This window comes from Pectinophora gossypiella, chromosome 18 (assembly GCF_024362695.1).
Source record: "Pectinophora gossypiella chromosome 18, ilPecGoss1.1, whole genome shotgun sequence".
In the NCBI taxonomy this organism is placed as follows: domain Eukaryota; kingdom Metazoa; phylum Arthropoda; class Insecta; order Lepidoptera; family Gelechiidae; genus Pectinophora; species Pectinophora gossypiella.
Window position 1 is genome coordinate 4710135 of NC_065421.1, and position 16618 is coordinate 4726752.

A 16618-nucleotide genomic window follows, 5' to 3' on the forward strand; every position below is an offset into this window, starting at 1 on the left:
TTTTTCTAGAAACATTTCCCGACGTATCGTATTTACCGACACAAAAACCAAAAGCGACTACAAGTTTGTTTCTTATGATTTATGACTTTATCCCAGCAGTTTGGGACGTGAGTTTATTTAGAAATATTACGTGCTTATACGGAACTTTAGGCGAAAATGTAAGTCATACTTGTCCAGTTTTTCGTAAGACCGCCTCAGCCTCAAAGGTACGCGCTATAAAAATTTCATGAACCGAGAGAAGGAGCCGCGCATCTTTTTTAAAATCGCCGCAATGTTGTCGCTTTGCTTTCGCCTTCTAAAAGGAACTACATCCAAACGTTTTTCTGAATAAATGTCTGCTTTACACACCGCTTATGAGGTCTAGAGTCGAAACAACAGTTTCAAGGCAAAGGGCTACAGTTTCTTCGAGTTAGGGCTACCTTACAATTTCTGCTAATGATGTAGCAAGTAAATTGAGAAGTTAAGTATGTTACTTTAGCGGCACTTTTCAATTGATAACGACCTTAAAAAAAATATGCGAAATGAGGTCAATAACCGATTCTCCAACCCCATCAATCCTGGTGTCAGGGTTGCTATTGAGCTGGCAAAGTACCCTGACATGACTCATGTATCGACTACGTACTTACTAAGTAAGTAGTAGCCAAGACCGACTGCCTAACGCCCACCGAAGCACGGATCATCTTACTTACGGACAATCAGGTACTGTAACAATCAGTCAGTTCAGTTCAGTTCAGGTGCTCGTAGATGAATGAACTGCGCCTTCTGACGATTATTGGAATTGGAATGTAACAATACATTTATGAATATCTGATTTTATTGTTATAGAATAAATTAGATTCAATTAGATTAACGACATGCCCTCAATCTTTATTGAAAATTTTCAGTATCAAGTAAGACATCCGAGTGTGGACGTGCTTTTGCATAATAACTTCTTTTTTCATAGTTCATAGAAGTAAAAAATGAGAGGTGAACATCTCAATTGGTATTCTTCTGAAAAAGACTAAGCCCTATTGTCAGAAGCCCATCCGCGAAGTCATCCGCTATGAATGACATAAAATGAGAAAAAGGTTGAAAAGGCCACATCGAAGGAATTCATCTGATTTTTTTTCCTTTTGCCCATTTGAGGGTCAGGCTAAGATCATAAGACCATGCTGCCTTGTCTTCAGTACATTTCCTTTGCTGTTCAATTTCAATATGGAAGGTCTTCCGTAATAATTTATTTTGTCCAATCCGAAATATAACGTCTTCAGTTTTATATCTTGTTGTAAAATCCGACAAATAATGTCTTATGTGGAATTCATCTGAATATCAAAGTTGCAATTTGATGAGGCTTCTTAACCAATATGCAGCTACTCTAAATTCCTCAAAGATTTTCGCCAGCCTTGGTGACGACGCGTCAGTAACGACGGTGCCAGTTTCCCGCGCTTTTCTAGCAGCCGCCATGATGCAACCATTTCAGAGATAATTATGGCCGCCAGAAACGTTCCAACGTATAAGTTTGAAATTTTAATTATAACGCTCTTTCATTCCGCGCGAAACGCTACCAAGCGTTCCGCCAGACACTTATTATGCGCTTTTTAACAAATTGCATTTTTTCAACGGAATAAATAAAAGCGCACTCGCGATTTTCCTCGCTCGTTCGTGTTATGGATATATTTATAACAATTTGTTATTCTCGATTCTTTTTAAAAAGCCCTGCTGACGTTGAATGAGTTCGTGAAAGTACCGTTGAAAAATCATATTTTTTTAAGCCTGGCGCAGTTATTGTTGCGTAAGCAATAGCGCCTCTTAGCACACTGAACGGTCTTTATTAGGTACCTACTTATGCGTGATACTAACATTCTACACAATACCATAGAATAAGGAATAATACTACAAAACATTTTGGAAATAAGTAAGTAACCTGTGGTTGTAATTTTCAATACCTATTATACCTACAATATACCTTTTAATGCCCTTTATTGAATATAACCATTACCGTGGCCATATTTCCGTAATGATATGTTAATACAAATATAGTAATTATTTGTCAAAAATATGACGTAGAGGCCTTTCACTTTATTCATATTTTATATAATATTTCCGGACACGTGCTTACGATCTGGAGGTCCGGTTTCGATTCCCGACATTGTCGAAATGACTTAGTTAGACTAATTTGAATTAGAAATCAGGCCAGAATCACCCGATTGTTCGAAAAACTAAGATGATTCCGTGCTTCGGAGGGCACGTTAAGGCGTTGGTCGCGACTATTAGCCGTAAAAAAACACCTACACTAACCCGCAGTGGAGCAGCGTGGTGATGTTGATGACCTAAGTAAGTACATTCTGTTAGATAATCTATGGTGTAGGTACTTAGTGTCCATCATACTTATAGGTAGGAGTTAAGTCGGATTTTTTATTAAGTATCTAAACTTATTTGATTTTGATTACCTTAGATGGCAACTACCTTCTTGAGCGGTCAAATGGGAAGCTCTCTGTCGTCTCTCTAGACAGAATTTAAAATGTTCGTACAAAAATTGGGTCTTATAGATAATAGGTTCAATGTAAATTATGAAATTCTGATTACTAAATAAAGACAGATCTAAAACTAACGAAAAACATTTTCTGTTTTTTATATAGGTAACTTATATATGAATTTTAATCAAGAAAAACGTAATAATAAGTACGACATTTTATCACTTTTTTCTATGACGTCACTGTGTGCTTTTTCGTACAAATTCCATGGTAAGTTCGTGTTTTGACATTTAGTAAAAGTAACTGATTTGACTAGTTGGAAACTAGCCTATTTTTGACTGCAATCAGCGTAGTCGTCAGCGTTGCGTCGTGCCGGCAAATAAAATATCCGAATATGTGTTGACAAAGGCTTGTCACCCAGGTTTATTTCCAGCTCGTACTTGTAAGTTGTGACACAGAAGTGGCGTCTATTTGCAAACCATTTACCTGTGTGACAAGGGAATAATGATCACATCATTATTTCTTGTTTGACCACAAACTTTGACGTCACAATCTGACGGAAAGTACTTAAATGACGGATATTCGCACCTACCTATTTTTTTCTATTTTTGTCGTCTATCGTGCGGGTTAAGAGGTGGCTTACTAACTTCAGCAACCCTGGTGGCAGGGTTATTATCGAGCCGCCAAAGACCGCTGACATAGCTTATTTAACGACCACGTCAGTAAGTAGTAACCTAAAAGTGCCTTCCGAAGCACGGAACATCTTACTTTCAATCAGGCAATCAGGTCCATGCCTGATTACCCGAAAGTAATATAATCTTGAGAACCAAACAAGGAATCACAAGGTGATTTTTGTGATATGTCCCCTCCGGGATTCGAATCCGGGACCTCCGGATCGTGAGTCCAACGCTCAACCACTGGACCACAGAGGCCGTTATTTTTTTCTATGACAACGTGATTTTGTTATTTATAAGTTTATAATCACATATGCCTAACAACCTGTGGGCTAAATTCACACAAAATGGTCTTCAAGTAGAGACAGACGCAGGCGTGGCAGACTAAGGGGGAGATGGCGCGACGACTTGGAGACTTTCCTGCAAGGCTACGGAAGCACTGGAGAGAGACTCCTGGAAGAAATGAAAAGAGGCTTTTGCCCAGCTGTGGGACACCTCTAGACCTCAAGCTAAACCAAGACAAGTTCATAAATCTACTAACCTTTATCGAATCCTTTGTCGTTACATGAGCCATGTCAGGGGCCTTTGGCGGCTCAATAGTAACCCTTACACCAGGGTAGATGAGGTTGGTAATCCACTCACAACCTACACGATAGAAGAATATAATCTACACGTTAGTTTCAATCCAGATAAAGATGTGTCAAAAACAGACTCAGCCCATCCTGATAGGGACTGTACTGGCGTGAAACCATCTACCTATGGTCCGTGTAGGTAAGTGTGTCAATATAAATATCTATTGGTGCCGATTCGGACAACTACCAACATAGTTTTAAATAAGTAATTAATAAACTTAATTTGACAGGACTAACTAGCTTCATCTTTTTCCTGTACGTATTATAAGTAAAGGACGACAATAGTTTAAGAGCTCTCAAATTTAAAGTTTGTTTGTGTTTGTTGTTTTGTTGATGTTGGTTTTTTTTGTTTGTTTTGTCTATTCTATTCTATTTTATTGTTTTTGGCTGCATCGTTCAGAAAGATTCTGTCAGCGTTTTTTTTTTGTTTCAAAACTAGTTTTACTTTCAAAACTTCACTCGACCTCCACCTACGAAAATACTCGTAATTTTTCTCTCGACTACAAAACCATTGGTATATTCTTATTTTGCCCGTATGCCGCACACCTGTTCTTTGGAGGAACGAACTTTTTACTACACATGGAACATTAAAACCACTAGGTATTTGTACAAGCGAGCACTCAAACAAAACGGGCCAAGTACAAGTCGAAGTAGCGCACGAGGGTTCCGAACATAAGACGTTAGACATTAATATTGTAGGCATCTCATGTCTGCCAGAGGTACCTACTTTCACATCTATACATTGTTTAAGGTTTACGCGGTTATTATCATAATTATAACGTATAATACCGGGTTCTAACTGCGTTAATCAGGGATATGAGACTCCCGATATTTCAATACTGTTGCAAGTACAATACACCCGGTACTATGTGTTTTCACATCTATATTTTGCAATTACTTAATTCATAAAGTTTGTTTAAAAGTAAGTTCTAAACCAAAGACAAATTAAAACGATAATTTATCTCATAAATCATAACGAGGGGTTACCTCGATTCATGAGAATATCTGAGATATAATTTACACGTGTAGTACTAATCATTAATCATACAAAAATAGCCCTTAGTGAGAACATCACTCGTGTGTTGTATCTACCAGCAAATTAATTTTTCACTCTTTATTTGGAACCCTAATTAGCCACCCTCGCAAATTAAATCGGGGAAAGAACAACAATGATAAAGCAGGTTTTTTAAAAATGCTTTTCGAATACCTATTTTAAAATTATGATGATTGGACAAAAATTGTGCAGATTTGCAAGTAAGATGTTTTACAATTTACACGAGGGTGATTATAATAAACAAGTCTTTTTTGTGAAAGTAAAGAAAGGGTGTAACCCTGATTTGTAACACGTGCTTGTCTCTCACTAACGATAAACAGGTGTTGAATAAATATCCCATTATCTCCTTGAAGGAAAACATCGGAAAGCACAATGGGGACGAAGTTTATCTAAGTAAAGTAGATAGACAACATAACAGGCGCTGCATCAGCGCCGCATTTAGTGTGTGCCCTAGACCATAAAATAAGGAATAATGTTATATATAGAACGGCCACTGTCCTCTCCCCACCAGCGACTGAGCTAATTTTACCTCGTTCTAACTTTAGTCTTCACTCTCTATTGAATTCTACCCTTAGTTTCCGACTATTCAAATCAATTACTTTTCACTAAACGTCTTTTGACGTTTGGCAACAACGCAGCGTTAGACCAATAGATGCAGCGCAGCACCGCATCACATTTAGCATACCTAGGGTACAGTCATGAGCAATATCATGGACCCACTTTAGAACCCTGTCGCACTATCATATTTGACATTTAATGAGGCTTACGGTTTAATATGTCAAAAAAGTTAATGTGATATGGTTTCAAAATGTATACTATAGTACTCGTGACCGTACATACAAGGCGCCACTACCACAAAAGGGATTCTTGTCAGAAATAGGCACAGTTGCTTAGAAAATCAGGTAGATGGAAAAGTGGGCGCAAATTTTCGATCAATGTGAACTGAAAATCTATTATACTAGTATTCCCCATGCTCAAAGAAGTTGTACTGAAAACAAAAACAGGAATATCTTATTGTTTAAAGGGTTTACAATGGGGCCACGGTGACCTGTGACCTGTGTGTAAGCACACCCCGGACACGTACAAAACACCTCATTTTACACCGACACTACACATTGACGTTATCGTACACGCGCATCTGTGTGTGTGACGTCTGACGCCCTTACAGCTGGTTAGTTTCCTGGATAAATTATGAAATTCAGATTACTAAATAAAGACTTATTTCAAACTGACGAAAAACAAATCTGCATTTTCTTTATTCGATTTAACTTATTTATGAATTTTAATAAACAAAAATGTAATAATAAGTGCGATATTTTATTACGTTTTTTAAGGCGTCACAGGTTGCTTTTTCACACAAATTCCGTAGTAATTAATTTGACTAGTTGGAAACTACCCTATAAGTACTCCATAAGTTTTTTTGACTTGACGTGAAGCTTACTTTATGTAAAAAAGCTTAATGATATATATAAGATTAATGATTACCTAAATGATAAAAATGTCTGGTATTAGGTAAATGTATTCCTCTAGTTATTAAATAACTTGTAATGTACCCTCATTGATTTAAAAGATGTGTTGCTGTTGCAGTTTCTTGTCATTTCTTCTCCTCAGCCATAACACCTTGCGAAATGACGTAAGTTAAAAAATGTTACATTGACCTTCAACAAGTTTATCCGTGATAATTACGTTGAATAAATGATTCTGATTTCTGATTCCTTGTGTTATTGTTGATTTGTTCGACAAATTGAGTTTTTTTAACGAAGCTTTGAAACCCTGGTTGATGAATCTATGAAGATGCTTTCGCGTAACAAATAGGCAAATGATTGGTCAACAAGATGATATAAACTAAAAGCTTTCCTTTGATAATGGCTTTACCAATCTGCGTTGCCAAGGGAAGTCAGATTATGGGAGTGAAGAACACTTCTTCTCAAAAATATTCTTCTTACAAAAAAATTAAAACAACAGGCCTTTGGGTGCTCAGTCAATGACATAGGGAATCCTAGTAAAGCTCAGTAAAAATGGTCTGACAGATATCAAACAACATCTTAACAATGTAAATGTTTAATATTGCTAATAAATAAAACTACTACAGTACAAGTTAGTTATCCCATTTCTTGGAGACATCCACATATTCCCCGTCAGGTGAATCGTATCCCTTGATAGGTGGGGTGGCGACTGGGCCGCTTATTGAGTACGGGATCAGTTGCATGTCCGGCTGTGAATAAAAAGATTCGCATTATACGGTGTTTGATCTGTAAGTGCCTGGCGACAAGTTGTTAGCATAGCCTTTGCCTTAAAAATTGCGAGTCACAAAGCTATAGGAAAATATCATTTCTATGGGTAAAGTATAAACCATAGAGCCGCCGTAGCCCAGTTGGTAGAACGCTTGCCTCTCCCTTTGAGGTCACAGGTTCGAAACCGAATTTGTTTTCGAATTCATTCCCGAGAACCCACATTCGCGAGAAATGCATTTTCGGAGGTATGTGTGTGGCCTAAGCCTAATCTACATTGGGCTGGGTTTCCCTTCGCTGGTTCGATCAGACAGACAATCGCTTCTGTAAAAAACGGACCTGTTAAATCTTCAGGTTAAGTAAGAGGACCCTGTGAAAAAACGGGACAATGATAGGAAGATGATGTGTAAAGTATAAACCCTGCTCCCGAATATAGATTTCTCACTTTAACATTTTTTAAGGATGTTCTACTTAACGAAACAGGGCCCCATTGCTAAGCCTAAGCTGTCCATCCTAACTTTAACCTCTCATCTGCCGAGATACCAGACACAATAGATTTTACATTGTGTCTGGTCGAGATCCGCGTTCCGGCAGATGAGAGGTTAAAGGGCTGTCTATTGAACCATAAAAGGTAGCCTGACATTTTCACAGGTCTGTTATTATGGCTGATTTACCCACAGATAATATTTATTTATTTATTTATTTATTTATTTTATTTAGATAACCAACAGCTTATAAAACAGAACATATAATAAAGTATTTAACAAACCAACTTAAGCTACTTAAAGGTTACCCTAGATAGGTTATGCAGATAGAAAAGTACATTGTCATTATGAGCAGACTTGTAGTAGTAGTAGGAAACAGTTTTTATATAATGATATTTAATAAATTAAATTGATTATAGACTCAAAGTTGTGTCGGTGTGAGTTTGTGATCTGTATGAGGTGAGTGTGTATGTAAAGGTGTGAATATGTGTTTGAGTGGGAGTGTGAGTGTGGTTGATAAGTGTGTAGGGTGTAGTTTAAAGAGAGAACGGGATTACTTTACTTATAGTTTAGAATTTAGAATTTTAATAATCTGATTTTTAAAAGCAGGTTTATTACTATTAAAAATGTCAATATTTGTGAAATGTTCATTATATTGTTCACAAATGCGTTTAATGGGGTTATTATATGCGTACTTGGTTTTCGTAAGACTGGAAGCAAATAGCTTTGTGTGTCTTGTTCTGCGGTTAGGTGTGGAAAACTTAATTTCGCTGAGGAGTTCAGGTGAATTCAGACGCCCGTGAAGGATATCATGCAATAAACATTGATCCAGTAAAATTCTACGACTAGATAACGGTTGCAGTCTATACTCATGACATCTTTGTTCGTAAGTTTGATTGTAGTGTTTAGATTTAAAATCTAGATATTTCAAGAACTTTTTTTGCAGAATTTCGATGGCGGATATATGTTTTAAGTAAAAAGGAGACCAAATCGAGCAGCAATATTCTAGAACACTACGAACATAAGAAAAATAGAGGAGTTTAATACACATGATACTATCAAGATTGCTACATGCTCTTTTAATAAAGCCCAGTGACTTATATGCTTTGTTCGTGATGTAATCGACATGGCTATTAAAAGTTAGTTTAGCGTCTAGGATTAGTCCTAAATCCTTAACTTGTTCAGTTCTATGAATCGGGTAATCACTGATACAATATTGATACTTCACTGTTTGAGTTTTTCGACTGAATGTGATTATCTGACATTTGTTTATGTTAACTGTAATACGATTAGTTGAGTAATACTTTGTCAGCCGGTCTATATCCTCCTGAAGTTTTATGCAGTCTTCTACTTTCTTTATGTTTAGAAACACCTTCTTATCATCCGCGTAAAGAAGACAAGACGAGTGTTTAAAGCATGTACAAATATCAAAAAGGTAGGCATTGTACAGCAACGGCCCTAAATGGGATCCTTGGGGTACCCCTGAGGTTATTTTTGTAAAGTTTGATTTGTGACCACCAATGACAACAGATTGTGATCTATTTCGAAGATAAGACTCAATCCAACGCAGTAGGTCACCGTGGATTCCTAGATGTTCAAGTTTGCGTAGCAGGATGATGTGATCCACACGATCAAAAGCTTTCTCGAAGTCAGTGTAGATCACATCAACCTGCCCACCGGCATCCATGTTTTTAAGTGTGTATGTGATAAACTGTGCCAAATTACTATCTGTAGATCGTCCCTTTATAAACCCGTGTTGAGTTGATGGTACTTCATTAGAAATTATTTGATATATATTATCAAAAACAATTTTCTCTAAGATTTTTGCGAAGATATTTAAAATGGAGATAGGTCTATAGTTCTCAGCCTTTGTTTTTAAACCTTTTTTGTGTACTGGGACAATGTGTGCCTCCTTCCACTTATCTGGGAAGACACCTTCAGCGAGAGACCGATTAAATATAATATAAATTGGTATTGTGAGTGAATCTGCGCAACTAGCAATTAACAAAGGAGGAATACCGTCACTACCTGGACCCTTGTCGATTTTAACACTTTTTAGTGCCTTATTTACTTGTTTTTTGGTTATTTGTAACTTACTTATGGTTTTATCAGATGTAGTTTGGGGTAGATCGTAGAATGAATAAGACGTAGCAGAGGTAGCAAATACACTCTGGAAGAAATCGTTGAAAGCCTGCGCAATTTGTGGCCCATCAGTAAAAGTGTCATTTGCATAAGTTAATTTCGAGGGATAGTTAGATTTATTTTTGCGTCTAGATTTAGTATATGACCAAAAATACTTAGGATTTTTTATTATTGCCTGCTGAACAGATTTTATGTAGTCACAATAACATGAACGTTGAACGATTACTGCCCTGTCCCTTAGTAAAGAGAAAGTATTATAATCTAATAAATTACCAAATTTTTTCCAACGTTTATGAGCAGCCATTTTATTTTTATAGATTTTTTTGAGAGGGTTTGAGTACCAAGTAGGCCAATTACTAGCTGAGAAAGGTCGCTGGAATGGTACTGTGTCAGTTATTACACGATACAATTGATCATAAAAAAAGTGAACGGCATCATTAATATTTTCAGATTGTAGATGAGCCGGCCAGTTAATATTGTTGATAAATTCATTAATGGCTTCAAAGTCAGCCTTTTTATAATTAAACCTTTTATTCATACTATGTAACAACGGAGGAGTACAAAGGTCTAACTCAAAGCAGAATGAGGGATGTGCTACGTCTTCTTTTGTAAGTGGTTTATCACAACTTATGATTTCTGTGTCTAAATTTGTAAATAATAGATCCAAGGTGTTGTTGGATGAATTTTTAAGAGAAGAACACTGATTAAGGCCCTGTAACGCTAATTCACTAATGAGGTGAGCGCCTTCCATCTGTAGCTCAGTAGAACCTGTTTTAATCTGTATAGGGATATTTTTCTGCCAGTCTATGTTAAATAAATTGAAGTCCCCTATAACTACAAACTTATCACTACTGTAAGAAGTTAATTTGTTTAACATTTCATTATAAAAGGTTTTAATATCTACGGCGTGATCGTTGTCCGTGCGATTGTGTTTAGAGTTTTTTCCTGGTATATAGGTTGCAATTATGTGAAGGTCAAAGTCTAACGGGTCGACGGAGGTACCATTTGTGTAAGTAATGCGTGTATTTAGAACGGTTTTCGGGATTGTTACCCATATAGATTCAAAGGGGCCGGGCGGGTTCCATGTGTCTAAATGTACCGAGTTAAATTCGCGTTTTATAAGTACCATCACGCCCCCTCCCCGTGACTTACCCGTTTCTGATTGAGAGCGATCTCTGCGATGCACCGAGTATCGATTATCACAAAATTCACTATCCAAGATATCATTAGCCAACCACGTCTCGGTTATTATTAGGATGTCGTAACAGTTATTAAGTAGTTCTAAGTAGAATCTATCAGTCTTAGTGCGAAGACCTCTTACGTTTTGATAGTAAAATGACATCATAGATTGATCGAACGTGAAGTAGTTTTTTCTGTACAGATATAATAATAATATGATATGATATGCAGTACAAGAATAAGAATTGCATTCAGAAACAATACAGACATACGTATATACATATTGTATTCACGTGTACACTGTCCCGGGTGCGTTATTATAAGCCTCAGCTGATAATGAGTGTGATTCATACGTCTCCTAGGTAATAATAAATTATTATTGAGAGTACAGGTTACTAAAAGACTAACAGCACAGTGAATAAATAAGCTTGTAGGCAACAATAACAGATTAAGGAGATATAAGAAATTATATTCGAAAGGCGAAATAAACGCATTATGCAATAATAATATTAGAAAAATGTATGAAGCTATGTGCCGTTCCTTCTTTAATGTTGTGAGTGTGTGTATGTGTGTGTACGAGTACGTGGTGTAGGGTATGTAAGTGTGTGAGTCCACAATCGATAAAGTAAAGAAAAATAAACGAATACTGGTTGCGAAAATAAACACATTTTTTGTGAAGTTGAAAACTAGGAATGATTTATAACTTTTGCTCAAGAAAATAGTCTTCACTTTATTTTGATTAAATCCTCTTCGGTTCCAATATGGATATGAGGTGATGTGTCGTTCTTCCGTACATATATTTTGCAGTTTTTTATCCAACAATACTTGTATTCCTTTGAGGCAGCTTTGTCGCGACAGATTTTGAATAGCTTCTTGTTTTCCGGTGTGAGATGGTCGTTAGCGTAAATTCTTTTTGCTTCGCCCGAAAAACCAAGGGTAGTCGTAGTCAGATTACGTTGCTTACGCACAGATGCTATAAAGTTGTCCTTTGTGAGCCGCTTCCTCATTTTCACAATTATGTTGCGTGGTTGACCCTTGATAGGATTCATTGGTTGCACTCTGGTAATATTATCAATATCATCTGATTGGAGAGGAATACCAGATATTGTAGCCAAACGCATCACTATATCAGTAAGATTTTCATTGCGACCTTCGGGAATACCTTGTATCTCAATGTTTAATTGACGAGCCCATTGTTGTTGTTTTGAATTTTCTCGACGTAAATTCAAGATTGTTGCGTGCATTTCAGATATTTTAGAGTCTTTTTTTTCAGCCTCAGAAGCTCGCTTTTCTAATTCAGATACCCTGTTTTTTGTTTCACTCAGGTCTTGATCTGTGTGTTCTAGCGATGCTTTTAACCCGTCAAATAATGTGTTCAGTTTAGTCAACTCATTCTTCACGCCACAGTTGATATTTTCATTTATGAGGTCAATCTTCTCGTTTTGCTCCGCTCGCAAACAAGTTATTGAGTTTTTAACGTCATTAATTGCATCGAGTATTGTAGTATCCATAATGTTAAACTTACGTTTGCGCGGCTGCGTATTAATATTAATCGGCGAATCCTCTAAGTTTAGAGTATTAAGGTCCGGGTTTGATTGACACTTGAGATGCGATGGCGGCGATGGGTGATTAGCCATACCTCAGTAAATCGGTCACCAGCACAGGGCAGAAAGAGATGAATTATTCAACCGATATGCACTCGCGGGGGTGAGCGTTCTGCGCGGGGAACTGTTGGCACACTAAGAACGGCACAACTGATAGATTATATCACGACAATAAAATAACATATTAAAAGGACTATAGAGTTGAAAATCGATTCCGATAGTTAAATATTTCTCAGTAAAATTTTACGACGCGTCTGCTCTCGACAAGGCTCGAAAGAATGAATAATAAACCTTTTGTAACCCCACAGATAATAAAAGTAACCTTTCTCTAGTAATCTTTCTGTATGGAGACCATATAAGAAATATGTTTTATGACAAGGTAATAGAGACTGTTCTACTTACCATAATAGCCTCATTGTACAAGTCCTCGGACTCTTCATATAGCTTGTCCAGGGCCCGTCGCTGGGCAGCCATGATTCTGTCTATCTGATTCACACTGGCTACATACTCCTCACGCTTGTAGCGAGCCCAGTCCTTTTGTAGCAAAGCTCGGGCATCCAGTGCCTCTTGTGTCAATTTTGGAGTTGGACGCCTTCGCTTTCTGAATAAGGGATTGAGTACAGATAAGACTAATTAGAAAGTAGTGAATGAGGTGAAAATAGAGTTCTATATTTCTATAAGATGTCTGAAATAATTCTATAAATATTGAAAACAGTAAATTATGATTTCATTTCAATTTGGAAAGTGAATAGCCGCAATTTCCAAATTGAAATTTTAAATTGAAGTTTTAGTATTTGTAAGTAGAGCATATAGATAATTGTAATCAACTCCACACAAAGAGGACTCTTTATAATTCTATCAATAAATATAGAATTAAAAAAAATAACATTTTGAATTTAAAAAGTTAATTAGAACTTGTTCTCACCCCAATTGATCTAACAGGTGTAATGGCACCTCCATCTCGTCTATAGGTTTGAGTTGCCGAGCGTTCTTCTCCAATCTTCTGATTTGCTTCTCAATTTTCTTACGACGCCTGTCTTCACGGGCTTTGACGATAGCTGGATCTACTTTCTTCTTCTTCTTCATTGGTTCTGCACTGTAGTTTATTGATAATAGAAAAATGTTCAATGTAAGAATTGTAAATATTGGAAACTGGTTAAGACAAGAAAAACCAAGTAAAACACCCTTTCATGACAAAATAGTTTAATAACCCAATGAAGGGCTCATTTGGGCCTGTATTCAAAATTTTGCGATATTTTAAGAAACTTAATGTCAGAAAGAATGTTAAAAAATAGAATTATGTACATTGTAAATAAGTTTCAATTTGGAATAACTTACCATAGTGGCTCTGTAATTTTAAGCTGTAATGCCGAAGTAGTACCTATACTTCTTACGTTTACTGGCAATTTTACCGCAGGACATATTGATAATCTGTAAATAAAACAAGAAATCAACATGAAATCAAATATAAATACGCACTTATAGGTTATGTTTCAAAACACATCAATACAACCTCCTTACCTAGAAAATTGTCTAAGAACTGACAAATTAAACATTTTCCAACACAACCTAAACTGTGATTGTGATCAAAAGTCGATTATTAACGAAATTAACACTGAAAATCGACTTCGAAGTTATGGAACTAAATATTACGTTCCAATATACGGATTGTACTGTCAATTATTACTTTTTATTTCTTAGAGTAATAAAAGTTTATTCAAACTCATAATAAATAAAATAATTATCTTAATTAGACCAAAAATTAGTTTAAGTACACTGGTAGACATTTTAAAACAATTTGAAGCATCAGTATCACTCCAAATTGTTTTTCATATAAAAAGTGCTTAAAATGAAACGTTATTTACGTTTCTTTTCACTAACTTCTCTTGAAAATAAAATACAAAAATCAACCATAACGGGGTACCTATTATAAAGTAAGGAATTTATTTTGGCATGGTTACAAAGACCTTTAGGCCATATACATAATAATTTAAAATAAATTACTTTGTTTTTCTAGAATACCTAATCTAAAGGCTTTACTAAATAATCAGTTTTTAACCAGTTGCGTTGCGCTTGAGATTCGGCGCAGAACGTCGTCGGAGAGGATCATAATTATTACAATAACTAATGGGACGATAGCGATAACGAATGAGGAAAACCGTCGACCACGCCGGCGACGATACCGATATCGGGGTCCTAAAGTAAAGTATTTGTTCGTATCGCTAATCAATCGCTATAGATAGATAGATAGATAAATAAAAAAATATAAACAAATAAATAAATAAATCGCTAGAGTAATTGGGTCGCCAGGACCGTATAGGTTCTTCAGGGGTCGTTTCTTTTTTTTCAGTACCGTCCCTAAGCGGGATATATTCGGAAGCTGCGATGTTCATACCTAAGTATTTCGAAACCGATCGCAGCAACCAAATCTTGATTATAATCGTGTTTCCGCCTAATCAAGTTTCACGACACACGTGTAAGGCAAATAAACATGGAAAACATGTATATATAAATAAGATCACGCTTACTTCCCGTTGGGGTACGGGGTAGGCAGAGACCATGGAGTTCCACTTACTACGTTCCTGACAAACCAATTTCGCTTCTTCCACTCTCATCGAAGACTTCATGCATGCTGGCCGGTTTAGAATACTCTTGACCTGGCCTTTCTTTAAAACATTTTGGATCTGATCGCGGTATGTACTGTCATGAGCAATATAATGTACCCACTTTAGGACTCTGTCGCACTAACATATTTGACATAAGTAGGTACATATTAATGCTCGTGACCGTACGCCTAGGCCTTCCTCTATCAACCCTACCACTTAGGAAAATTCCAACTATGCGCAATATGATAAAATCGATCTATTCAATAATTTTTTGTCGAAGTTAATAACTTCGTTTTTTTCCTTAACTCACTTGCCACGTAATTTTGTTCGTATTTTGAAAGAGCGACGTGGCTTATTTGGGTTCACATATTACGAGTAGCATCAATCGACAAAAGCAAACAAAGTCGTGACAAAATTTTATCACAGTGCGCATGTTAGCCTGTGATATCTAAGTAAGTACTTATCAAAATATCAATGTCCCTGACCATTCTGGATAAAAGAACCCATAAGTACTTTTAAACCCAATGCCATCACAACAAAGCTTATCCTAAAGTAAATTGTAGGTAATAAGCACATTAATGTACTTTTCCTTTACTGTCACATGCTCGTTATACTCATTTATAAGACAAAACGAAAAATTTGTATTCATACAGAGTATAGAGACTCACATTAATCCTAATTGGCTACAACTCTGGTCCATTGTGATCCTCTTTGTTTTTGTAGGTACGAAAATGAGGAAATGTACATAAATTTCATACTTATGCATTTTATATTGTACAAGTAGGTTCCGTATGTGAACGTTCTAGCGCTTATCGCTATCGACCCACTAGGGTCGATTAATTCTTTCAAATATTTTTCCTCTCAGACGACGCCCTGAGCCGAGGTTCGCGCCCAACTGGGCACCCTCAGGCCTGTTGTCTTAAACGTTGTACCGGGTGAGAGCCTTCAGCGCTCCCCATTTGTCCGGCCAAGTAGTTAATGCCATCTGCGGCAAATCTACAATAAGTCACGTCAAAAAAAAAAAAAGTATGTGAACGTTCCGGTCAAGCAGCTAATGCCATCTGCGGAAAATCTACAATAGGTCACGTCAGAAAAAAATGTATGAGAGCGAGTAACCTTGGAAAAAAGTTAGAAGAACTACAAGACGTAGAACTCTACATGGTTACGTTTAGCTGAATGTAATCAGGTGAGAGCCCTCAGCGCTTCCTATTTATCCGACAAAGTATTTAACGCCATGTGCATATGCGGCAAATCTACAATAAGCCAATTCAAAAATACCTATCTTTATTCAGTAGGTAACTTAGTTAGACTTAGTTACACTTTGAATCGTAATTTTTTTACATAACGAACGTCTCATCCGCCTAAAACTACTGCAGCTGCTCATAACCTGTTTTTTTTTTTTTTTTTTGAGTGTGCAAATTTGTCTTGCACATGTCGAACCCAAACAAAATCATCTCAGAATTTAAAACCAACGATATACCTACGAATAATAATTTCATAAACAACAAGGAAAGATACGTAAAATGTGAGTGGAACCATAAAAATGTAAATCATCTCA

The 16618-nt window shown here is 36.6% G+C and overlaps 1 protein-coding gene across 1 annotated transcript; it reads right to left on the reverse strand.

The window, feature by feature from the left end:
* Positions 1 to 6858: 6858 nt before the first annotated feature.
* On the reverse strand, positions 6859 to 14134 carry LOC126375179 (39S ribosomal protein L40, mitochondrial). The gene is made up of 5 exons (XM_050022047.1): positions 13976 to 14134; positions 13793 to 13885; positions 13380 to 13550; positions 12857 to 13055; positions 6859 to 7028 (listed from the first exon to the last, which is right to left on the reverse strand). Exons 1-5 carry the CDS (start codon positions 14008 to 14010, stop codon positions 6912 to 6914), a joined length of 615 nt encoding a protein of 204 aa, XP_049878004.1. The 5' UTR covers positions 14011 to 14134; the 3' UTR covers positions 6859 to 6911.
* Positions 14135 to 16618: the final 2484 nt, after the last annotated feature.